Source organism: Nuphar pumila, chromosome 5, assembly GCF_984573655.1.
Source record: "Nuphar pumila chromosome 5, dmNupPumi1.hap1.1, whole genome shotgun sequence".
Taxonomy (NCBI): domain Eukaryota; kingdom Viridiplantae; phylum Streptophyta; class Magnoliopsida; order Nymphaeales; family Nymphaeaceae; genus Nuphar; species Nuphar pumila.
Genome location: NC_143253.1, coordinates 25319957 through 25347755, shown reverse-complemented (window position 1 = coordinate 25347755; position 27799 = coordinate 25319957). Strand labels below are relative to the sequence as shown.

Below are 27799 nucleotides of genomic sequence, written 5' to 3'. Positions count from 1 at the left end.
TTTATTTTGGAAAAAACCTTAAATATGTTATTTTGTAGGCCAAAAATATAGTAAATTTAAAAGTATGTCGAAAAAGACTAAGACAACTAGCTTCTAAAATATGACCCTTGACACAAGACAACTAAGTCAAAATTGGGGTGTCTACATATTGCCCCTCTTTATTATTGAGCATGTGCAACTCGGTCAATGATAAATAAGTATGACACACCGATTTTACAGAAAGGATAAGATTGACTCTGAAATCAAATCTATTTCTAAAAGTTATTTTTGATAAAAGATGACGACGAAAGTGTGAATCGGTATTTTAAAGTATATATGTAGCTTAACATGAGGGTCTTCCTTTGATGCCTTTCTATATAGGCAGGGAGGTATGGGTTGAAGAACGTTGGGCTAGAGACTAAGCTAGCAGATTGTTTCACTCGAGGGCCACCCTTTAACCTTGTAAATGAGCGGGAGTCTTTGTTAGGCATAAGTCAGTAGGAAACGAAACAAGTACCTTGTTGCGTAGAATTAAAGATATAGTAGACAATTTTTGAAGAGTAAAACTCATTTTGGAAAAGTGATGACATGAAAGACAATCTTTCTTTAAAAAAAATAGAAGGTCATTTTGTCACAAATGATGACAAGAACTTAGAAAAGCTATAAGGTAATGGGTAAGGAATGCATTTTTCATGGATTTTCGAAATGCTCCATCAGTCCATGGGTCAACCTATGGACCTAATGTCCAACTATCTATCAAGGTGCTCCTAAGATAGGACTGGGTAGGCGTTTTATTAGGTTTCTAACTATTTCAGCTTCAAGAACAAGTTAGTAGCATGGAAAACACATAAAAAACATAAAAAATGCACATAAAATGTATGAAAATGCATAAAATGCATGAGAAAAGGATACCAAACATCTCCCACAAAGTCTAATCGACCGACAATTCATCCCATCTCTAACCACAATTCCTCCAATATAACATGTCATCAGACTCACCTCCATAGGTGCTGTTTATTTGGGAAATTTTCTAATTTCTATCGGATGACAATTCTAAGAGTTTCCAAACACTATCTGACGATAATTTATTTCCTACCAAACCTGTCTAATGACAAGCGCATTTTTTGGAAGAGTTTCCTTTTACTGAGATTATGTGATGACAGTTGGCCGACCTGGGATCACAAGATATTGTGGTCTGACGACAACTTGACTTTGTCCTTAGACACTCTAAGAAGCCTTTTTTAAACCAAAACCTTGTACAAATTTTGTCATCTCTTTCAACCTTTTTTAAACTCATATCCCTATCTTTGTGAGCCTCTAAACATGGTGAAGATTGTCGAGAATCACATATTCTATACTTTTGAGGATCTTAAGCTCATGCATGAATATCATTGAATCCACAATGAAGCTTGGGTTTACCATCTTTGCTTCCTTTTGGGTTTTTTATTTGTTATCTTCTTCCTTTTGGACTAGCCTATTTGCTTATTCTTTTCAAAATATCTCTTTATTGGTGCCACTCTTGAAAGCTCCTAGACTATTATAAGGAGTGGGCTACTAAATTTGAGCCCCTACACCAAGAATACCTAAAGAAATTCCACCTTCACCATGTTGTGCTTCTTTGAGGCTTTCGGGTGAATGGGAGGCTCATCAACGCCTTGGTTGGGGACTAGAATCCATGCACGAACACCTTTTGGCTACCATTTGAGAAGATGACAGTGACCTTAGACGAGAACATCAAGATCCTAGGATGGTTGCCTCCCTCATAGTGTGATACCATTGACAAGCAGTTCTTTCTGAACGAAGTCCCTTTTGACTATCAAGAGGCTCTTTATAGCCTTATTCAGAGTGCTCAATGGGAGTAGTTGACTCATCGTGGGGCTCCCTTCTTACATCTAGGGGACTTATGAACGAAGTTCCATGGCTAAGGAATTACTATGACTCTAGCAAGGCAAGGAGAATAAATGGGAAGCTATTGTATGTTAGAGAGAATGGCAATGTTAGGTTGGACAATGTGGTGAGTGCATTCTTATTCTACTTTTTTGGCATATGTGAATTCATCGACACTGATAAAAAGTTGATTCATAGATCGTATATGCAACTATTGCAAGATTTGCATTGTGTCGATGAATATGCATGAGGAGTAATCTCACTTGCACACATATATGCAAGTTTGAGTAATGCGAGGCATAGAAGAAAAAAACATCATTGGCATGTTTGTGTTTGAAGTATTTAATCTTACATTGTACATTAATCATTGATTTATACTCAAATATTATTTAACATTCTTGATGTACTATATTATATATTAATCTATGTATTGATCATTGCAGGTTTGGATATGGGAACATGTATCAATTGGAAGGCTCCTAAGATGTGATTGTGTATTTGAATTTTTACTTGTTGCAATATAAAGTCGGTCACACAACAAAAAGAAGAGAATGATTGAAGGTGTTGGCTTCTCATATGGGAAGGGTCGTTGCACTGCAAAGTTGTGTGGGCTGACCATGGCACATGTAAGTATGCATGAAAAATAATTTGTTACATTGTTATCAATAATGCGATATAAGACTAACCATGAATGAAACTTCATTTTGTAGATAATATGCTATATGTACGAAGATGCGGACAAGGAGGAGGATGTGGTTGTTCAAGTCGTGGATATCGCGAGGAGGGACATTTGGTTCTACAACATAAATAGAGTTAAGCGTCAAATGGTCAGCCGAGTGGTCTGGTAGTTTGGGCTTGTTCAGCAACCACTTTGTCGCCCTCGTGTAGTTAGCAAAAGTGTTTCTTTTTGCATGAAGGATCGGACCAAGGATTACCCCAGAAGTTTCTCTCTGAACTTGAAGACTAACACGAAAGTGAAAATGACATAGGTTTGTCATCCATGGTGCGTGCTCATGAGGATGAGAATGTAGTTGTTGATCACCTACAGTTTGCAAGCAATCTCTCTACAAAGAGGGGCATTGAGGAGGGGAAGAATTTGGGCTAGGAGTCTGAAGAACGAGACTGCAAGTGGAGCATATACAGAGTTGTTACTTGCAAGAGTTGAAATCTGCATGCTGAAGGATTTGCTTCAAGCAAAGGAGTCCATTGTATAAACTCAAGTTGACACAATCACTAACAAGGATTGGGTTATCGATGAGTTAAGAACGTGCCTAACGCATTAACAACAGTGACATCTATTTTCATTGTAATTTAGTAAACAATATTTTTTAAATAAGTATAATTCAATTTTGTACTTTTGTAAATCATTACAATGATTGTAATTAAGTCATGCTACTTTTGTAACTGAAGTTATAATTGATTTCTATTTGTATGAATGTTACAACTTCAATGTATATTTCTAAATTTGAATACTTTTGTATTTGCATACATGTAACTTTTATAATTGAATACTTTTGTAAATTTGAATGGACACACAGCTTGCGTGAAATTATAATATTTGAATTTAAATTTTATTTTTAAATGTATATGAATTTTGTGAATGTTTGAATTTAATGTATATACAGTAGGTGAATTTTTTATTATGAAAATTTTTTAATGTATATGATTTGAATATACAATAGGTAATTTTCAATTGTTATATATACAGTAACTTCTAGACCACATTCACATATCTGCATGCGAACTGGAAGACATGCACACATTGTAATGCGACGATAAGAAAGTCTGCATAAAGTTTGTGCTAATGTATGTTATTCTTTGTGAACTAAAGAATATTCACACACAGTGATGTGAATGTACTCTATTATTTACGAAATTGACTTTATTTGCACATTGTGATACGAGGAGAGAGAGGTCTGAATGATGCTTATATGGATATACTCCATTATTTACAAAATTGAAGACATGATTATTATATTTATGAAAATATACTCTATTATTTGTGCATGACATTTTTCAACTTAAGTTATCATATACTTAAGTGAGATATGCAATCATCTTACGTGCAAAAGTTGTCAGGTTTGCAACCTCCGCTTGTGAATGTGCATCTCATTGTCTTGTGTGAATGTTGGTACTTTCACATAAAGTTTATGTGAATGTCGGTACTTTTGCATAAAGTTTTTGTGAATATACTTCATTATTTGTGAATTGGGGACATTCACACATTGTAATGCGAGGATAGAGAGGTCGGTATTATGTTTATGTGAATGTACTCTCTTAGTTGTGAACTTGAGGATATTCGCATAACATTTATGTAAATGTACTCCCTTATTTGCGTCCTTAATGACATTTACACACTCTACTACAATGATAGGAAGGTCTACATGACGTCGTTATTATACTTAAGTTTTTATGTGATACGCATACAAACTGTAACATGTATTTTGCAATTTTTTTTCTAAATATGTAAATTTTTTATGTTTGCGAAATACGACTTTATTACTATAGACAATTTATAGAACATCCAAAATTTATAAAATATTCAAAATTTACAAAACATCTAACCTAAACTGAAATCAAGCAACCAAAGTTTACAAGACATCCCAAATTTACAGAACATTGAAGATTTAAGGATCATCCAACCAGAACTGAAGTTAAACATTCAAATTTTACAAAATGTCAAACATTTAAAGAATATCCAACCCAAAATGAAGTTAAACATCTAAAATTTTATCGAATTTACATCTAATGTGTCAAATCTATATCCCAAAAAACAAAATAAAATATTTATTAATGAATTATTTTATTTTATAATTCTATCAAATTCATAATAATAATCAACAATGATGATTGAGAATTGCCCACAACTCAACTTCCTGAGCAAGGTCAACAATCGCCTCATCATTTGATGTCTTCTTCTTTTCTTTCTACTTGGCCTTTGGACCTTTTATTTTTTGTTGTGGTCTTTTATTGTTTTGTGCCTCCTCATCAACCTTCTTTTGAGCAACCTCCTATTCTTCTTTCTGCTTCCTTATCCGTTTATAGAATTTGACCATATGCTTCTTGTAGTTTATTGCATCATCCTAAAAAAAACAAAATATAACATAAATACATACTTTCATAAAATTAATTTTTGTGTTTCTATCGAAGTATTGCATATACAATAGGACAATTATACCGCAATCAAACTTGTAACAAGAACATGTGCATATACGAATTGAGTTAACAAACATATGCAAAGACCATCCAAACAATGTAAGTGTCATAGTCAAACCACTCTGCAAAAAAGCTAACCTGAAACCTAATATTAGACCTACTTAGTTGCATGAGAAAAATAGAGAATTTATTGAATTGTTCTTATTTGTATGAGTAGTGGAGCTCGTGGAGTTGTACAACCTGAACTCCCTCACATTCATATTCATTTTCCAAAGAACCCATGGTTGGTTGCTCCAGTTTAGAGGAATTAAGATATACAACATAAATCGAGTTGAAGACTTAAGCATGTAGAATTTTTGATGTATTGTAAACATAAATGCAAGTATACAAAATTGTCCAACGAATACCTTGTCATATTCTTCTAAAGGATATGACAATTTGTGGCTCTCCAAGAAGGAACGAGCTTCATCTCGCATTGCTCTTGCTTTGACCATTTGCTGTGAAGAATGATAAACATTTAGTTTATACTAGTCAGTAGCAAAACAAGAGGACTATTGATTTATGTACTTACCAAGAAATAAGGAGTAAAGTAAACGGTCTTCGGTAATTTTGTTTCATCTGTCATAGGTTAGAGGAGAACACCGACCACCCACATCAACGTAAGCTTCGACTGGACCGACGATGATGGCTTTCGGTAAGTAGTGTTCTCCATGTTGCTTTTGCCAACATATACCTCTAACTCCAAATTTGAAAAAGTTTATTAGTTGCAAATACCTTTACAATAAGAGGTTTTCGAAGTGATATGAGAGGATCTTGGGGGTGGAAGGGGCTGCTTTGGTGTTGGAAAGGAGTGGATGGGGATATCCAATGGAAAGTTGTAAATGGTTTGTCTGCACGTATCTGGACTGATTTGTCGGGACATTCTAAACTGACCAGTGAAATTGATGGAGCTCAATTGGGAAGGATTATTTCTGACCTCCGTATGACATGAGGCTATTGGTAGTTACAGATTCAACCTGGAAATCAGCAGCTGGTTACCCAGCTAGGTCCAATTGGTTGTTCCGAGTTTACAGTGGGGGGCAGATATATTGATGTTTCAAGGTAAGGATGTTAAAATGGTACTCGTAGGAGCTTTGGGAATCAATGCGTGTTAAGAACCAAGTTGAGAGATGGAGAGAGCTCATTTGGACCAAGCAGCACCTGTCTCATGCGGCTTGGACTCTTTATTTGGGCTGTGAATCCAAGCTTCTGACGATAGATAGATGGCCTAAATTTGGTATTACAATTGTGAATCATTGCCATATATGCAACAGAGCAGAAGCAATGAGCACCTTCTCTTAGATTGTTTGGCGCCAAACCTTTCACAAACTAGGCACGGTAAAATTGCAAACCTTTCATATACTTATAGGTAACCGGGTATGGTTTAGACTTTGGTATGTCAGTTAGACCCAGACCCGGACCCAACACTTATACCTCAGTCAGATCCCAGTCCAGACCCACCGCCGCACTATGAAAGTTCGACCTGTTGTTGACACCTCTAGTGGCAAAGACATTTTTGTCACAAAGATCTTCAAAATAAGACATGAGTACATGGTTTTTCTTATTTTTTTAATCAACAAAGAAACTATTTTTTAAATATTATTAAAAATATTTAAAACATTAAAATAATTTCCACGTGCGTTAACAACCTTTTAAAACGTTTAAAAAACCAAAAAACTTGTGAGAAATTGAAAAAAAATTAAATTAAATCCATTAAAAATGTGAATGCCTTGTTTAAAACGTGATATCTACATTTTTTTACGAGAAACATGGTTTTTAAAATATCTCAAAAAATTACTGTTTAAAAGGTTTTGGTAATTTCTCGCAATTTTTTTCCACGCCCAAAGGGAAAGGAAGAAAATTATAAAGAAATGGAAAAGAAAGGAAAGATAAAAGGAAAAACAATTCCCACTAAATCATTTCTATTCATTTCATCTTAAACAATTTCCACCTAACTACCTCCTCCCAAACATGGTTTTATATCGGCTCAGTGAGCAATACAATGAAAACCAGAGAGTAGAAAGGGAAGTTGCTGAAAACTTGCATGTTGTTCTTCTTTAACTAGTTCAGTAAGGCAACCGGACATGAACTAAACAAGAGACTGTAATTAAATCGGAAATTCAAAATTTTATCCTACAGATTAGAGATAGTGTCCGTTCTGTAGCAATACTCTTTTGAACAATCTCATGGACCCTGACAAGTTCTGAAGACATCCAACCACTGGATTAACACATACTATCTATAGGCTTCAGGAAAACGGTATCCTGTCATGACGATCTTGTCGGTGAACATTCTACCAGTCTTGGGCATGATATGCCAATGAAGTGTCAAGTTGAACTCCTTGCCTCTGAGATTGCTCCCCTGCATATGCATTAAAGATTAAAAGCACTTTAAGAACAAATATAACAAAGGAGAGAGAGTTCGCCTAGTAAAAAGGAGAAATTTGCAGATCAACACCAGGCTTGACCTGATGTTTCAGGCTTGGGGTCAAAACGCGAATGAATTGATTTCTTAAAATAAGTGTGACAATGATAAGGTATGGCACAAAGACCACCTCGCACGAAAATAGAAGTATTGAAATGAAGCAACAGATCCTATACTTGGATATAGACTGTCAGACCCCAAACCACTTCAGAAATCAACTATGCTTGTGACTAAGAACATGGCAGCAGGGTGAGAGCACCAAATCTACTTAGTCAGTCACCATACTTGGTACCAAGCCAGACTGTGATGATACAGACCCAACATGCCTTAGCCAGTGACGTAGTTCAGTGTCTTGAAATCATGATTAAAAGTTACAACCATATTGTGGAGTGCAAGGGTTCATAACAGGAGTTTTTTTTTGGAAGTATGTTGGCGCTTCATAACAGTACTTGCCAACCAACCATAAACGTTGAAAAAGGAAAAAAAAGAGGGAAACAGAACCATGTAAAGAAGTGACTGAAATGCTCTTGGAACTCAGCCAGATTTTGAAGATGATATGACAATATTCCCACATACCCATGCACCGAAACTATGTTACCTGATCAATAAAGCGATACTTGTTTGTAGTGTGAATTGAAAATTTTGCGTGCTCTTTCGAAGGAATTATTCCATCCCACAGAGATACCTACCAAATGATTTAATATTAGCACAGATGAATAACTTCCAAAAACCAGTTCTATCATCAAGCCTAAGGAGGATCAAGATGCCAGCTACACTGGAGGTTCAGGCATCACCATTACAGAAAACCGCAAACAAAGGCTACTGGTGCTTAGTCAAGTCACCCAAAAACATGAATATGCAGTGATAATTTGTCCCACGGAACAAGTCAAAATAACAGTATCTTCAGAATAAATTCAGGTAGTTACCATATCCAAACTAAAGAAAGCATAAAATTTTCTTTCACGTGTTTCACTACCACCATATCCAAACTGAAGTCACAAAAATACTATTATTTGGTAATAGGCCTATCAAAAACTACCTAATAGAACCAGGCTAAGGTTGACTTTTCGGAATCATATCACAGAAGCATATGCTCCTAGCTTGTTAGTTAAAGGTTGAATTTATGTGGATCTATCCACTTGTGGCATTTGCAATCAATGGCGTCCTAATCTAGTTGTAACCTTTCTACCAAAATAGGAAACAGTGCAACCTCAGTTGCACCTGTCATCAGAAAGATCAAATGTCAGAGGCCTGATCACCAGCTTAAATGCATAGAACATTGAATTATTTGGATTTCCTGACAATATATGTACAGACGCAATTTTGTGTTTATGAGAAATCAAAACTTTCCAATTTGACTGAAGAAATGAGGCTAAGCTCCAAAGAACTCATAGCATAAAAAGCTGCTACTAATACTTGGATGAAATGGGTAACAGCCATAGGCAAAACATATTTCCTTACGCAGAATGATGGATGGAATACTTTGCAGAACAGTTGCCTTTATTTGAAAGGTGATGCTAAAACAAATAATTCTATAATTCCTCTTTTTTTTAAGAACTACAACAAAGGCAGAAAAAAAAATGGATGCCAATATGAGACTCCAGAAGCATCATAGAAACCTGCATGTGTTTCACCATTGTTGTAGTTATGTGGCATAATACCATAACTCTATTATCAGTTCTCCACATCTCATTTGTAAGATTTCCCTTGCGAAGGATGTGTCAAATTATATTAGATTTAGCATCAGCTATTCTTGCAGAAAGTTAGTCCAAGAACCAAAATAAGCACGTGTCTAGAAGGGCCCTAGGCAATCTTTGAAAGTTATACTATAAATTAAATGTACATAACCATCATGGTATTGCATTGCACCAATTCAAACAAAGCACGGCTACCAATTTAGGCTAAGGAAGTGATAGAAAAGATGGCCACAAAATTAACCAGTTAGGTAGCTAAGAACGTACAGAAAAGTTAAAAAATAATAATTTTAGAAAAGCCAAGTGCCACAGTAATAATTACAGTGCTTTTTGGTAATAACAAAGGAACATAAGTTTTGAGATTGTGAAAATAACACACAAAATATCCCAGTGGAAATACCTGATTCAAGGAATTTTGAGGAGTCTCGTACTCAGCAGCCACAAACACAAAAATCTACAATTATGCACTATGACATGGTGAGAACTTATTAATGTTCAAGTCTCCATATAATTCATATGCAGGATTAACTGTATCTGAAGTAGAAAGGCACTGAATGTCAACAAAATTCTAGACCAAACAACTAACTAAAACATGCATTCCAGTTCAATCGGAAAGCAAGAAATGTATACATAAAAAGGTTAATCCAAAGTCCAAACACATTTGCATGTAAGCAGATTAAAATTTTCAAGTATAAAAGGCTAAAATACTGAAAACTAACAGATATGCCACATCACAAAAGCAAAAAAATCCTATTTTATGTGGAAACACTTGATAAATGCAGGGAAAAGAGCATTGAAAGCTAGCATTGCACATATAACAGAGTGCTTTCAACCTTGATACAAAAGGAAAGTATCTGTATCTTGCAAAAACACAGCTTATGGAAAGTTGAACATAAAATCTACATTGAACAAATATCTAAGGAATGTTTGATAATGAGAGAAATATCCAATACAAGCATATTAAGGTGATTGGTGGCAGTTGTAACACACCTAATTGCGCCACCTTTAAGTGGCTGTTTGCAATATTTGAGACTGTATAGGTGGTGGCATTACTGTAATATTGCCAGGCAGTGCCGATAATTGTAACATGGATCAAATGTACAGGTGGCTGTCTGCAATATCTGAGAGTGTATAGGTGGTGTCATTACTGTAATATTGCCAGGCAGTGGCCATAGTTGTAACATGGATCAAATGTACAGGTATTTTTTTGTAACCCTAATTAGGGTAGTTATAAAAGCCTATAATGAGAAGACTCCCCAGTAGAGAGAATCGCTAGGGACTGAGATTTCCTTTCATTGTGGGCTGCTAACTTCTTTCTTCTTCATCTCATCTCATTCTTCATCTTGTACATCCCGATACACATAAGGTAGTGTATTTCATCTCATATCCTTCTCTTCCTATTTCTTCTTCCTCTTTCCATTTTTTCTTTCATCTTTTTGTTCATTTCAAAACTTTCTCTATCATCCTCCTTTTCTTCTTTCCCTCATTCTCTTCTCCTTTCATTTTTTTCTTTCTTCTCTTCCCTCTTCTCGCTTGTTATCCCTTATAACCTTTGCTGAAACATTGATCTGACCATAGCCACAAATATTGCCTATATTCTGAAAATATAATAATATTTACGAGAAAAACAGGTCAGCTGATATTAAAGGATATATATATATATACTATGTCACATGGGTGCGGGTGCGACACGGGTGCGGCGCAATTTCACAAATTTTGGACACGGGGACTCGGATATATATATATATATATATATATATATATATATATATATATATATATATATATATATATATATAAGACCCGATCAAAGTTGTGCCCATTAGGGGACAGGTGATGAGTTGTGAAGCCTGATTCAGGGTTTTTTTCCTTACAGGAGGGGGTTTTTTCCTTAAATTCTGTAGCCCAGAAAATTTAAAAAAAAAAATCAAAAAATGGACCAAAATGACCCTGGGTGCATTGACCGCACCCAGGGTCGGGTTGACCGAGTCCGAGTCCGAGTCCGAGCCGCACCCGTGTTTGTCGACGCGGATGCGTCGACCTTGGAGCCGAGTCCGTGTGACATAGTATATATATAATGATATTTTCAAAATATCATCATATATATCGCAATAACATCACGATATTTGATTATTTTCAAAAATATTCTAAATTTCTATTTTTTTAGTATATATTTTTCTTGTTTCGTTTATTTTTTTTAAATATTGTATAATTGTTTCATTATGTTTTCATAGAAAATACTGCCAAAACCTATTACTTTTTATCCTTTCTAAAATTTTTTTTACATTTTTATCTTCATTCCTTCCTTATCTCTAATGTCTCTTGCTGAAACATTAGATCCTATGTAGTCAAGACTCAAAAGCGTCGACTAGTCCACCTAGTCAGCCTAGAAGTAGGTAAAACACCTAGGCTTTGCAATTTATATGTGGCTACCTTAAAAGGTACCAATTTTGCCGACTAGAAGTCGACTAGGGTGCCTAGTGAGTGATTAAGCTGCATTTCCTAGGTGCAAGGGTAGTTTGGTTATTTTTATTATTATATATATTTTCGAAAAAACGTATATGTGGGTGTTAACTTGTTTCTGATGAATTTTTCAGTTAAAGGTTGTACGTGAGATAATATACGTATGATTTTTGTTTGTATATATGTGTGAGTTTTTGTAATTTTTTCTATAAAAGCTTGAAAGCGTGTTTTTTGTAGCACCGCACTATTTCTGACTTCTGCTACCTTAGCCCATTTACTTCTTATGTAACATTATTTATATATGTATGTGTTAATTGTGCTTCTGTGATTTTTTCTGTGAAAGGTGGAAAGTATGATTTGTGTTTTATGATAATGCTATAAAATGTGTGTTACAATCAATTTTTCTATAAAAGGCTGAAAGCATATTTTGTTGATTACTGAATATGTTATCAATAATTGAATATATATATATATATATATATATATATATATATATATATATACTTCTCAGACTAGTCTTTTTAGGGGTCTACGGGCTAGGCACCGCCTGGCACTTTTGACTATACAGATTAGATCTGCTCAGATCTATAACTTATTTTCAGTATCATTGTTTTCAAGGTCTTAAGCCCTTTCGTCAGTGCTGGACATTCAGGTCTGCTCGAGTCTTATTGTTTCAGCCCAATATCTTCCTTGGACCATGTTCATTCAGATTTGGCCAGATTTGCCCCTTTATTTTGACTGATAGTAAAGCCTTAGGGCTTAGATTTACTTGGATGAAAGGGGTTTTCTTGAATTGCACGAACCAATGTGGCTTACTTCAAATTCACTTATTCTGCAGCAATTGCAGCAAACAGCCATTTCACCAATGAAACCTGCGCTTCTGGAGGGATCCTCAGTGTTTTTGGAAAACTTGGGATGAAACCTGCCCTAATATTTTACAAATTGCAAAAAGTTAAAATGCCATGATGGGTAAGGGTAATTATTGGAATCCTCAGAAGGTTAGTGCATAATTTCTAGAAGAAATTTCAAGGATTCAGAATTTGTGTAGTGGCACCTTGATGAGAGAACTTTCCATTTGAAAACCAGCCCATTAAGAGGACACCATCTTATGGACATGTCACAAATCAGGAGTATTTTCAACTGCTACCATTTGTAGATTTTTTTGTAGCTGGAGGCTGAACCTTTCCCCAGATTCCTAATTTGGAACTTCAGCCCTTCCCAAAGGGCCAAGCTTTTTGTGTGGCTGATCGTATTAGATAAATCAAATATGCAGTTCAACATGACGAGGAAAGGTATCCAGCAAGCATGTGTTTCCTTTGTTCTGCTGAGGTAGAGACTAAATCACATGTATTTTAGCTTTGCCCAATTTTCAGCAATTGTTTGCGCTAGTGTGGCTTAATATTCACCTCAAAGTTCAATCCTCAATCCAGGTATTGTATTTGCCAACTTCTATTTGGGCCGCCCAAAGTCGTCAAATGTAAGATGTGGAGACTCATTTGGAAATAATAGCTTTTCACTTGTCACAGAGATTTGGTCAACAAGGTGTCGCACCTGCGTTGACACGACTCTACTCGGGTGCGGGTGCGGCACCAGTGCAGTCAAGCCGACCTTGGGTGTGTTGACCCTGGGTGCGATCAACGCACCTAGGGTCATAACTGTCCATTTTGGACCCAAAATAAAATAAAAAAAACTACGGAAGGGGGTTGGACAGGGGATTAGGGCAAATCTCTCTCTCCCAGACCTCAACGCCTCCCCCTTTCTCCTCTTCCATGGCTGCACTCTCGACCCCTCCACTCCTCTGATGGACGGGTGATTGTCGAACTCGAGCCCTCCTCTCCTCCTCCAGTGACTGCAAGGTCTCTCTCTCTCTCTCTCTCTCTCTCTCTCTCTCTCTCTCTCTCTCTCTCTCTCTTCTTCTTCTTTTGGTCTGGATTCAGCTCCCAGCCCTGTTGGGCTTGTTCAACTCCCATCTCTGGGCTATCAAGGTTGGGTTTGGCTCCCAACCCTGGTTGTCGAACACAGCCCTTCTGAGCTGGGTTCGGCTCCCATCCCTCGGCTGTCGAACACAACCCTTCTGAGTTGGGTTAGGCAATCAGCCTTGGGTTGTCGAACCTAGCCCTGCTGGACTGGGTTTGGCTCACATCTCTCGATTGTTGGGGTTGGGTTCGGATCCCAACCCTGGCTGTCAAACCCAGCCCTGTTGGTCTGGGTTCTGCTCTGTCGAACCTAGCCCAGCATCCCTGGAATGTCGAACCCAACCCTGTTGGGTTTGGCAATGCTGAACCTAGGGATTCGCCTTTGCAGATGTCATTTCCCTTTTCTTTTATTTTATTTTAAATTTTATTTGGTTCTGAATAACCTAATAAGAATTTTATTTTAATAATTTTTTTTTGTTTTAAGAACGAAAACGGCAAATAAAGGAAAATGACTCACAACTAAAGGAAAAGGAATTGTGTCATCCTCATCCACACATGTAAGTTTTGTGGCTAGTGTTGTTGGTAGTAGTAGTAGTGTTAATTTTCGTTTGTTGGCTACATCATGTGATGATGGGGGGCCACTATGAGCACATTTGATAAGTTTGAAAAAGTTGGAGGAGGTGGTGAAAATAAAAGATTTCGATGCAAGCTTTGTGGGAGAGATTATATTAGGTCTTACACAAGAGTTAAGGCTCATTTGTTGAAGATATCAGGACATGACATTTCAGGATGCAAAAGAGTTGATGAGGCAATGCGGAGATAATACAAAAAAATACAAGATGAATATGAGAAGAAGAAAACAATGAGTGATTCTTGGGTAATCATTATACCATTTTTAAACCACAAAGAAGATGCTAAAAAAAAAAAGTAGACGTAGGAGATAGAGGAACGATACAAGCATCATTCAATACATATACAAGAGAGGAGATGAATAGAAAAGTAGTGAGGTAATTTTATTCTAGTTCACTTTCATTTAATGCAGCTACAAATTCTTATTGGAATGATTTAATTACTTCATTAGAAAATTATAACTTGAGTGGCTATGTACCTCCAAGCTAAGAAAAACTACGAATGACAATTCTTGCAAAAAAGATGGCAAATGTTGAGAGATTGCTAGAGATTAAGAAATTTTTATGCGAATAAAATGGAGTTTCCATTGTTTCTGATGGGTAGACAGATATTCAAAGGTGTCCATTGATTAATTTCATTATTTTTTTACTTAGTGGCCTAATATTCTTAAAAGCAGTTGATGCATCCGAGTAACATAAAAATGTTGAGTATTTGAAGAGATTGTTTATAAAAGAAATAAAAGAAGTGGGTAATCAGAAAGTAGTGCAAATCATCATAGACAACGCTCTAGTTTGTAAAAGTGCAGCATTGAGTTTGGAGAATGAGTATCCTCATATTTTTTGGACTCCCTGTGTAGCACACAGCTTGAATCTGGCCATCAAGAGCTTTTGCAACCCAAAATAAGAAGAAAATTCACCAGCATATGCTTTATGTTCATGGATTGAGAAATTAGAAAAAAATGTCAAAATCATTAGGAATTTTATTGTCAACCACCATCATGCTAATGTCATATTTAATAGGCATTTTGATCTGAAATTGTTGAAGGTTGATGAAACATGTTTTGTGTCCATCATTGTGATGGTGAAAAAAATTAAGAAAGACAATAATGCTTTGGTTAACATGATGACTGATGAAAATTAGATATTCTATCGTGTTGATGATGTTGTCAAGACTCAAGAAATTAAGAAATTTATTATTGATGATGAGTTTTGGGATAGAACTATATACTTCCTTGAGTTTACGCAACCTATTTAGAAACGGTTGAGAGAAGTTGACATGGATAAGCCCATGCTTCACAAAGTTTATGAAATGTGGAATAATATGATTGAAAAAATTCAGGTTATAGTTTTCAAGCATGAGGGAAAAAATCTTGCAGTGGATGATTTAGAATTTTTTAATCATATACATTTAATTTTAGTCAAAAGATAGGATAAGAGCAACACTCATTTGCATTGCATGGTACATTCTCTCAATCCCAAATATTATGCGAAAAAGTGACAAGAAGGTGATGTTGGTCGTATCCCTCCAAATTTAGACTTAGAGCTATCAAGGCATAGAAATATGTGTATGACAAGACTTTAACATGAATCACATATTCTAAATCAAGTCATATAAGATTTTGAAAAAAATTCATCTTTGATGTTATATAGACAAGCATTAATAGCGAGAGAGGAGGAGAATATAGACCCTATCACATAGTGATCAACATATGGATTAGAAACACCTCTTCACCAACGTCTTGTATTGAGATTGTTATCTCAGCTTGCTAGTTCATCTTATTGTGAAAGAAATTAGAGCGCATATACTCAAATCCACAATATGAAAGAAAAACAAACTCACCAGCAAGTATAGAGAGGATTTAGTCTTTATTTATTTCAATCTTCGATTACTTTCGCGAACCACGAAGGAATACAGGTACTAATTGTTCTCTTAGTTATTTGATTATTTATTAATTTCTTCATTTAAATATGCAAGTATTTAACATTTTAAAATTTTAATTGTAATGCAGACAAGGTTCATCCAAATTTTGGGATGTAAACTCAAAGGAGTGTGACTTAGAAGAGGTGCATGATTTCAACATTATAAACATGAATTTATCTAAGCATATTATTCCTTCTTATGATGAATTTGATGATGAAGCAGAAAATTATTAGGATCATTACATCATCGTCATATACATTGTTTATGATATACTTTTGGTACGTAATTATGCAATGTGTGTTTCTTTTATTAGTATAATTTACTTCTTTTATGCTTGTGTGATTGTTTTCATAATATATTTAGGTTGATTAAATTGTAGTGTTAGTTTTTATTGATCAAGAATAAAATTGTAGACTATTAATTTGATTTATTACATGCATGATGAAACGATAATATGATAATTGTTTTTATTTCATTAGTGTTATTGTTAAATATTAAAAATTACATATATGTAATTATTTATATACCCTCCAGCACCCAACTTCTTTTAAAGTGTTGCACCCACACCTATGTGACATAGCTTTTCACCACTTGGTGACTCACTTGGATGGAAGGTAACCAAAGAATGTCAATGATAAATCTTCCAATATAATGGCCATTGACCAAGCCATTCAAGCAGACATATCAATGAGCGCAAGGACAAAATGGTGCCATCAGTGTCATTCTCCATATTTAAGAAAAATGTAATAACAATCGATCTATCTAAAAGCAACCTACAACTTCTAGGAACAACATGAAAATATTTCTTGCTTACCACTTACAAGCCCAGTTGAAATCTCGTTCTATTCTAGTAGAAGGATGAACCATCTTGGATGTTAAACTAATCATTTAAACCAGTGTTGTTAAAAACTCGCTTCGAGGCGAAAAAACTGCCTCGAAGCGAGGCCCTTGAGGCGCACCTAGAAAGCGCAAGAAGGGTCGAGGTGTGCACCTCATGTGCTTCGAGGCGCGCTTTCTCCTCGAGGCATGTAATGAAATGAAAACAATCTCACAAACCATAACCCAATATGGTTTATGCACAAGAGGCAAGAAGATAACCCAATATGGGTACAAACACCAAATGCCACTAAGGGCCAAACCAACACATTAAAAATAATAGTATTATTACATGTGTTATGCATACAAAATGCATAACCTGAAAAGGGGAAAAGACCCCATATATATACAAGTAAATGGGAGCAAGAGACTCCCTTCTAGTCAATGGGGAGCTCCCAATGGCTAGAAATCTAATTGTTGGGAGGTCCCAACGACTCCATTAGTCAAGGACTAAAAAGCCCTTGACTATTATACCTATTACAAAAATAACTAAATAAAAAATAAAAGATAGTTCTGCCCCTAATGGGTAGATCCTACTAATAATATCAAAAAATACTAAAATACCCCTAGAAGGTATTACCTATTACAATTATAAATGAGTATAATATATATATATATACCAAGTACAATAACTTAACACCCCCCATCAAACATACGGTTCCACAACCGAGAGTTTGCCAAGAAGGAATTGAAATCTCGATCACGAAAGCGCTTTGGTGAAGAAGTTTGTCAGTTGATACTCAGATGGTACATATGGCAATGTAATGGTCTTCTTCAAAAATTCTTCTCTGACATAATAGCAATCCATTTCGATGTGTTTGGTTTGCTCATGAAATATGTGATTGCCCGTGATGTAAATTGTGTTTTTGTTGTCACAACATAGTCTTGAGGATTCAGCTATGTGACCTCCCAAGTCTTCTAACAATTGCCTCAACCACACCAACTCAGAAGTAGTAGTTTTTATAGTTCGATACTCTGCATCTGTAGAAGATAGGGACACCTTCTGTTGTTTATTGCATTTTCACGAAATCAAGAAATCACCTACAAGAACAGAAAAAACTGCACTTGAGCGTTGATCATTCATATCTCCACATCAATCAAAGTCTGAATATGCAATGACTTCTAATGGGGAAGAAGATGACAAAAATAAACCATAACTAATAGTATATATAATATATCTAATAATCCTCATTACAACACTCATATGCATTGTAGTAGGAGCATGCTAGAATTGACTAGCAGACTAAATGGCATGAGCAATATCAGACAGAGTAATATAAAGGTAAGTTAGAGATTTAATCATTTGTTTGTATGGATTTGGGTCCTTCAGACGTTCTCCATTATCCTTCTTCATCTTGGCATTAATGACCTCTGGAGTATCAACTTGTTTTTTATCAGAAAGCCCTGATCGTTCTATTATTTTAATTGTATGAAAAGAAATAGCCACAAGGTGAATATGCAACTTCAATATCAAGAAAATAACGTAGAAAGTCAAGATCTGACATATCAAAGTTCGCTTTGAGAACATTTTTTATATGACTAACTTCATTCTTATCACCTCCTGTGATAATCATGTCATTCACATGGAAAAGTAAGATTATTATACCAAAATTAGAGGACTTAACAAACAATGCAATGTCAGTATAACAAAATTTAAAACTTAGTAGAATCATCGCACTTCTGAATCGAGGGCTTGTTTTAGGTCGCACAAGGCCTTCTGCAAAAGAATAATTTTTTCATGTGCCAACCCTAATTTGGGGAGAGGTTTCATATAAACTTCCTCATTAAGATTACCATTCAAAAAAGCATTTTTAATGTCCATCTGAAAGACAGGTCATTTTCTAATCGATATTATAGTAACGAGAGCTTTAATAGTAGTCATTCGAGCAACTAGAGCAAATGTTTCTTCATAATCTATTTTGTAATACTGACTATATTGTTTAGCTCCAAGTCTAGCTTTATATCTCTCTAATGTCTCATCACTTTTGGTTTTAACTTTGTAAACTCATCTACACTCTATAGTTTTCTTTTCTAGGTAATGTTTGAATTTCTCAAGTTTTTGCCTTTTCTAGAGCTTATAATTCAATATTCATGGTTTTAATTCATTCTTGATGATTCTTAGCATCATTATAAGATATGATTGTTTTATATATGAGTGGATGACCATAAGACAAGCTCTATAACTTGGGTTTAAAGCAGTCATAAAACATGAATCTACTAGGAGCTTTGAAAATCCTTATGGATCTTCTAACACTAGATGGATCTATGTCTTGATTTTGGGAATATCTTTCTAAGGCACATGGAGGATGATCTTCAATATTATGTGATTCAATTATGTCATTAAGACTTTCACTTACATTCTCATGTGCATCATGAGTGTCCTCATTGTCACTCTCATGCACATCATAAATGTCATCATCATTGTTCTCATGAATACTATCATTGTCAACAACTTAAACATGCTCATTAGCAAGATCAAAAGAAAGGTATACTCATAATGTTTCTTAGATTAATCCTTATCAAATCCATTTTCGTTTTCAAAGAAAGTAACATTTTTTGAAACATAAAGTTTGTCCTTTTTAATTTCATAACATCTATACCCTTTTTTATTTTTGGCATATCCCAAGAATACACAATAAATAGTTTTAGCGAAAAGTTTATCATTTTTGTTAGTAAGGACAAAGCATTTACAACAAAAAACTCTTAATCTTTTATAGTCAAAAGGAGTTTTAAATAATTTTTCAATCAAAAAATATTTTCAAGAGCATTTAAAGGCATTCTATTAATCAAATAAATCGTCGTAAGAGAGGCTTTGACCCAAAAACTTTTAGGGGTTTTTTTATATATAAGAGTCCTAATGGTCTCAACAATATGCCTATGTTTCCTTTCGGTTAGGCCATTTTGTTGGAGTATAAGAACAAGATTTTTGATGAATAATTCCATAAAAGTCAAGATAATTTTTGGATTCATTTTTAAAAAAATCTCCTCCAAAATCGGATCTAAAAATCTTAATGTTTGCTTTAAATTGATTTTTAACATAGTGATGAAATTTTTTAAAACAATCAAATACTTTAGATAATCATCTTACCTTAAGAAAATATATTTGCGTATGTCTACTATAATCATCTACAAAAATAACATAATATGATACTCCTCCCTTGAACACAACCGAAGTCGGTCCGCATACATCTGAATGTACTAACTCAAATGATTCTTTAGATATAAAATGACTAGATCCAAAGGTAAAGATTTTATTTTTTTCAATAATATAATCTTTACAAACTAAATCATTTTCATTACAATTTACAAGGAATAGAAACAAATGTATTTTTGACATACTAGGATGTCATAATCTCTTATGTCAATTTTCTTTGTCTCTCTTTTTCACAAAATTACAAAAGGCATGTTTTGATAGTTCAAGATTGTCCATGAAATAGAGATCACTTCTATGGCCTCTCCCAATCGGCTTCCCGTACTGAAGATCCCACACCAAGCAACCACTAGATGAAAAAGAGATATTGCACCCATAGTCTTCAATTTGAAAAACTGATAGGAAATTTAAATTTGATTTTGGCACTATTCTAACATTTGGTACATAAAAGGTTTGATGTTTTTGCAAAATCACAAAACTTTTGATTTTCGAAAAAGTTTCATCGGTGGTTGAAACATAAGAATCATTTGAGTTAATATGACATTCAGATAGTATGGATTCATTTCCAATCATATGGAAGGATGCACTAGAATCAAGAATCTAAGAAGTCTTAGGGATAAATGCATCTGGGCACGGCCACACCAGAGAGGGAAGAGGCTTAATTTTTCAGCAGTAGTTGTAGTGTCTTCAAGGGTTGTGCTAGTGACATTGAGCCAATGCTTTTGGAGCTTTCATCTGCACCACTTCTCTCAAATGATGGCGCTACGAAGGCCGCTTTCTTTTCATCTCTTCTATATTCTCTTCTCTTTAGGCAAAAGGGTTTGATGTGGCCCGGTTGCAAAAATGGCATTATCTTCTTCTTGTATCTATAGTCATTTGAGCTTCTTCCTAAGTGTGGAGGCTTATAAGTTCTTATGTGATTTTTGGGTCTTAACATAGCAAGAATGGAGTCATCATCTTTGGAGGAGGTGGGTTTCTTCAACCTATTTTCTTCCATAGTTAGTTCTTCTAATGTTTCAACTATGGAGGGAAACCTCCTCAATGCAAAAGAGCAAACATGGTAACCGAAAATTCAAGTCTAAGTGCATTTACAACATGATAAAAATGTTCTGTATTAATTTGTTTTTCACATAGCTCTATGTCCGTGGGACAATGTCATTTAGGCTCTAAAAGGGTTAACTCATCCCAAATGAGAGAAAGAGAAATGTAATATTCTCTTATGCTCATATCTCCTTGGGTCATGGTCCTAACCTTATATTGAAGATTACATATATGAGCGTTGTTCTTTAAAAAATACATATCTTGGAGATACTTCCAAGCATCACTTGCAAAATCAAATTTGGTTACACTAGAACACTTTTTTATATCAATATTATTGATGAGCCATGTCGTAATGTTGGAATGGCCCATCCTGCATTCCTTCCATTCCTTTTCATATTCGGCAACGATTTTGCTCATGTCGTCTCCTTAGAGCGACACTTCTTTACCATTGTCGATCTTTGTAAGCTTGAGTTTGGCTTCTTTCTCGATCCCATCTATCAAACCCCATAGACCTTTGCTCCAAATTTGATGTTTGACAATTAATGCCACATGATGTCACATATTTGGAGTCATTTAGTGGGAATGGTAATAATGTTCTTTCGATTCTCTTCCATGGTGATGTCACAAGAATGAAGGAGAAATAGAAGAGAGAAGATGAGAGGTGCAATACTCTAAGGAACCCCACAAGCCTCACGATCCACAAGTTCACGTTCACACAAGCAACTTGTCTTCTATAGTCAATTCACCAAAGCTCAGATACCATGTAATGAAATGAGAACAATCTCATAAACCACAACCTAATAGGGTTTGTGCACAAGAGGCAAGAAAATAACCCAATAAATCTAGTCGGTGGGAGTCCCCAACGACTCTATTGGTCAAGAACTAAAAATCCCTTGATTATTATACCTATTGCAAAAATAACTAAATAAAAAACAAAAGATAGTTCGGCCCTTAATGGGAAGATTCTATTACAAGGTCAAAAAGACTAAAATACCCCTTGAGGGTATTACCTATTACAATTATAAATGAGTATATATAATGTATATATACATTTTATATATATATATATATATTATATTTACATACATATATATGATATAACCACATATATCTATATATAAATATATACCAAGTATAATACCTTAACAAGGCGCACCTCAAACATGAGGTGCATGCCTCATACTCATGTGATCAAATGGAGTCAAAGGCCTCATTTGACCTTTTTAACTCATTAGAAAAATAACAAAAAAACAAAAGAAACATGAAAGGAAAGGGGGGGTCCAATGGATTAGGGCACCCATCTTCCCTTTTTTCCTCCACCTCCCTTCAACCAACAACAACATTCTGGCACTTCACAAACAATACTCTCTCTCTCTCCACCTTCTCTTTCTGTTTTTTTCTTTCTTCTTTTTTGCCCTCTATTCTTCTTTTCTTTATTTTATTCTTCTTCTTTTGTTTCTTCCCATCTTTTCCTTCTTTCTTTCTTTCTTCTCTTTTTTTCTGCTTTCTTCTTTTTCTTTTTTAGTTTCTTTTTGCTTCTTTTCTTTCTTCTTCTTCTTCTTCTTCTTCTTCATTGTTCATTTTTTCTATCTTCTTTTTTTTTCTTTTTTGTCGCTATGTGTGATGAACGCCATGCATATATGTGTATGTATGCCTTATGATGAGTCCATATGTAGTGTGTGTAGGTGAATATGTTGTGTGTGTTAAGATACATTGTATACATATATACACAGGTATATATATATATATATACACACCTGATATATATATATATATATCAGGGGTATTTTAGTCATTTTATATGTTGTAATAAATACAATCCAATAGGGATTGTATAGTGTTTTTAGATTTTTTATTTTATTTTCATTTAGTGGCTGACGATTATATTTCTGACCATTGGAGGAAGTCCAATGCTCACTCCCTTTTTTACTATAGTATTGCTCTATAAATAGAGCCTTTTGTAAGTGTTAAGGTATGTTTTTTCAAGAATACTTGTTGAGATTATAAAATCATTATTTTTACATTGTGTTGTTAGGTGTGCTCTCTTTGTGATGGTGTTCTTCAACTTCAAGCTAAAATCTTCAAAGTTAACATGGGTGAAAGAATATGCCTCAATCATCTCCTGCAAGTTGTGGGCTACCGCAATAAAAACCATATCAAGGGGAAAAAGTTAAGGGTTTTGTTAGTGGGACCACTAATAAACCCCCAACTAAGGCTAACAAGAGGAGAAGAAGATCAAATTAAAGCTCTTTCCGAAGAATAAAAGGAGAAGGCTTTGCAAGAATATCAAGACAAAATGGAGGATTGAGAGGCTAACAATACTCAAATACTCTCATGGTTTATGAATACTATGGAGTTCAAGATTGCAACTAACATCCTCAAGTTGAAAAAAGTGTGTGATGCATAGATCTTTTTAAGAAGCACATTCATTCAAAAAAAAATGGCTACACTATATTATCTTCAAGACAAGGTACGTACTACCAAACAAAGGGATAAGAGTGTAAGAGATTTTTATGGTCTCTTATCACCTATTTGGGATGAATTGGCTAGGTTGAAACCAAAATGGAAAGGTTCGGCAACAAGTTGAAAGAGAATCTTTTCTCTTTTCTATATGGTATTCGACCGGAATTTGAGCAAGTTAGGCTCTCTTTACTTCATAAGACTTCGGCTCCTTCTATAAGTGATGCCCTTGCTCAAATATGTCAAGAAGAAACTAAACTTGGAATGCATAAGTCTAGTGATGAGGTGCTTGCCGTATCAAGACCCAGAAATTTTGTAAAAACATATAAACCTCCTCATTTTGAGAAAAAATTCAATGGAGGACATAATAGGGGAGGATACAAGGGTGGTAAAATTACTTGTCACTACTGTAAAGAATCGGAACGCATACGACCAGATTCTCCCAAACTCAAAAAAGTTGCCACGGTAAGTGAAACCTCAAGAATCAAAGAAAGAGGGCAACTTCAATGACTTAACAAATGTCCAAATTGCGGAGGCCATTTCACAAATACTAAAAGTCACTTCATCTACATTCAGCGTTGTCGTCTCCTATTCTTCGCCTCCGGGTAAGTCCTCTTGGATTTTTGATTTGGGAGTTTCTTTTCATATGACTCATAATGAGTCCCTACTATCAGATTGCACTGGTTCACATTTTTCATGTGTGTCAACCACCGATAGTACTTCTTTAAAAGTTAAAAGTATAGGAAACCTTAACAATGATTAAAAAAAATTTGTTCCAAATGTTAGGGTTATTTCAAAACTTGATTTAAAACTTTTTTCGGTTTTTCAAATCTTCAATTATGGGTGTAAAATATTCTTCTCATCTAAGTCTTGTTGGGTGCAAGATCTCTCGTCACGAAAGCTAATTGGGCAAGGCCATAGAAGAGGAGACCTTTACTATATAGACTATTTATGTCTACCTAAAGACTCTTTTTGTAACCATATCCAAGAAACTAATTTGGATCTTTAACATAAAAGATTAGGTCATCTAAGTATATCCAAATTATTTCGTTTTTCGTTTTTGGAAAAATTTTGTAAGGAAAAGAATTTGTATATGAAAATTATATACTTGAAAAAATACAAATGATGCCTTTTGGATCTAGAACTTCCTTAACTAATGAAATTTTTTAATTAGTGCATTCGGATGTATGTGGTGTCGCTCCCGTTATGTCAAAAGGTGGTTACTCATACTATCTTACATTCATAGATAATTTTAGTAGACACACTTGGATCAACTTCCTTAAAATCAAATCCGAAGTTTTTTCATGTTTTAAAAATTTTCATAATCTTGTTAAAAATCAATTTAAAACAAATATTAAGATCTTCCACTCTGACTGGAGAGGAGACTTTCTTTCAAATGATTTTCAATACTATCTAAAAACCCATGGTATTTTTCACCAAAAATCTTGTCCTAGGACCCCCAAACAAAGTGGAATTTTCGAAAGAAAACATTATCACATTATTGAAACTACCAAGACCCTACTTATTTCAAAAGAAATTTCATAAAAGTTTTTGGTGGAAGCCGCTCTCACCGCGGTTTATTTAATAAATAAAATGTCTTCTCAAATTTTAGAAAACAAATCTCCAATTGAAAAACTCTTAAGATTTCTCCCGATTTGAAAAGATTAAGGGTGTTCGGATGTAAATGTTTTATGCTACTTTACCACAAACTCTATTCTAAAACTATTAAATGTGTTTTTCTAGGATATGCTGAAAATCAAAAAGGTTATTGATGCTATGACTCTAAAAATGATAAACTTTATGTATCTATCTAGAAATGTAACATTTCTTGAAAAAGAAAAGGGATTTGATCTTGAAAAAACTAAAGAAGAATCTGAGTATGTCTTATTGTTTGACTTATTGCCTAAGTTTAACATTGAAAATGATGATAATGAAGTTAATGATAATGTTGAGTCAAATGATGAACCAATTGAAGAAAGAGAACCAACTCATAACCATATACAATACTCTAGACGATATAACGAGGAGCATCCATGTGCTTTTGAGAAATATAGTCCACCAACAAGTATAGAAGAATCTAGTGTTAGAAGATCTGAACGAATCTCTAGACCTCCAAATAGGTTTGTCTCCTATGAATCTTTTTCTCGAAACTATAGGGCATGTCTTCTAGCAATTCACTCGTATCATGAGTCATCCAACTATAGAGAAGTCAAAAACGTAAAAGAACGGCTAGAAGCTATGAAAATAGAATTACATGCATTACATAAGGCCCATACTTGGGAAGTCCAACATCTTCCTAAGGAAAAGAAGACAATAGGATGTAGATGATATAGATTATGAAGAAACCTTTGCCCCAGTCGCTCGCATGATCACAGTTAGGACTCTAGTTGCAATAACATCCGTTAAGAAATGGCCTATATATCAGTTAGATGTTAAGAATGTTTTCTTAAATGAAAATTTAAATGAAGAAGTTTACATAGATCATCCATTAAAAATGGTATGATTCTTTATCTTCGAAAGGCTTTATATGGGCTTAAACAAGCTCAAACATGGTATGATCGGTTTAGTGGGACTATAATAAATTTTGGGTTTAAATCATGTTATACTGACACTGCTTTTTTGTAAGATGTACAGATACTTCGCTTATCATTTTGCTCTTATATGTTGATGATATAATCAATCATTGGGAATGATCAAAAGGAAACTGAAGAAATTAAAATTATGCTTAAAAAATCTTTTGATATGATTGACCTTTGTTTTTTGAGATATTTTATAGGTATTGAAGTAGCATATTCGCCAAGAGGATACATTTTGTCTCAAATAAAGTTCACAATTGATATTGTTGCACGTTCGGGAATCACAAACACAAAATATGTTGATACTCCTAAAGTGATAAATGTTAAAATGAGATTTGAAGACGAAGTTTTATTAGATGATCCAACTCCTTATAAGCAACTTATTATATCACTAATGTACTTGTCTATTACTAGACTGGATATTGCACATGCAATGCATACTACAAGTTAGTTTCAGCATGCGCCTACGTCAGTTCACATGAGTGTTGTGTTAAAAATAGTTTGATACATCAAGAAAACTATATCTAAAGAGTTAGTCTTATCATTTTCATCATCTTTAAATCTTATTGCTTATACTGATTCTAATTGAAGAGGAGTTCCAATAACCGACACTCAACTACAAGTTTTTGTGTGTTTATAGGTGATTCCCTCATTTTCTGGAGATGAAAAAAACAGCAGAAAGTGTATTTATCTTCCACAGAAGTTGAATATAGGGTGATGGCTACAGCAACAACCGAAGTCGTGTAGATAAGATCCTTACTTTCAGACATGAGTGTTGATGTTTCAGAACCTTCAAAGTTATACTGCGATAACAAAAGTGACATATATATAGCCAGCAATCACGCATTTTATGAACGAACAAAACATATCGAAATGAATTGTCACTGTGTTCGAGAAGAATACTTGAAGGGAACGATTACTTTACCATATGTTCAGTCTGAGAGATTGCAGACTTCTTCACCAAAGCTCTTCCTCTACAACGATTTTCATTTCTTAACAAACTTTCAGTGATCTCACCGTAAGTTTGACGGGGAGTATTAAAATACATTATATACATATATATATATATACACTTGATATACATATATTCATACAATATATGTATATCAAGGGTATTTTATTTATTTTATATATTGTAATAAATACAGTCCAATAAGGATTGTATAGTCTTTTTAGATTTTTAATTTTCTTTTCATTTTTAATATAAAATTGCTTGTGACTATTGGGAAGCAGTCCAACTAGTCGTTGGACTGCTCCCAATGGTCATATTTCTGACCGTTGGAGGCAGTCCAACGACTGTTGTATTGCTCCCTTCACTCCCTTTTTGACTGTTGTATTGCTCTATAAATAGAGCCTTTTGTAAGTGTTAAGGTATGCTTTTTCGAGCATACTTGTTGATATTATAAAATCATTATTTTTACATTGTGCTGTTGTGAAGTTTGTGTTTTGTATATCTCCTTTCTGAGATTGTAATCGGTCCATTAGAGACCATATTGTGATTTGTGCACTTGTGTAGCCCTTTGTTGGCATTGTGATTGTGCACATCTTGTTTCATTTGTGTGTGTATGTTTGCTCTGTTTGTATGCA

At 34.6% G+C, this 27799-nt stretch overlaps 1 protein-coding gene across 2 annotated transcripts in view; it reads right to left on the bottom strand.

The window, feature by feature from the left end:
- Nucleotides 1-7094: 7094 nt before the first annotated feature.
- Nucleotides 7095-27799, bottom strand: part of LOC149837167 (signal peptidase complex subunit 3B-like) — a 52186-nt gene continuing 31481 nt past the window's right edge. Inside the window, exons 4-6 of one of the 2 annotated variants that reach the window (XM_090007264.1) lie at nucleotides 9580-9633; nucleotides 8084-8170; nucleotides 7095-7422 (exon numbers count right to left, since the gene is read on the bottom strand). In XM_090007264.1, the coding sequence (XP_089863390.1) occupies nucleotides 7297-7422; nucleotides 8084-8170; nucleotides 9580-9633 (267 nt within the window). In that variant the 3' untranslated portion in view covers nucleotides 7095-7296. The remainder of the gene's footprint in view (nucleotides 7423-8083; nucleotides 8171-9579; nucleotides 9634-27799) is intronic. The other variant, XM_090007265.1, reaches the window with a different exon arrangement.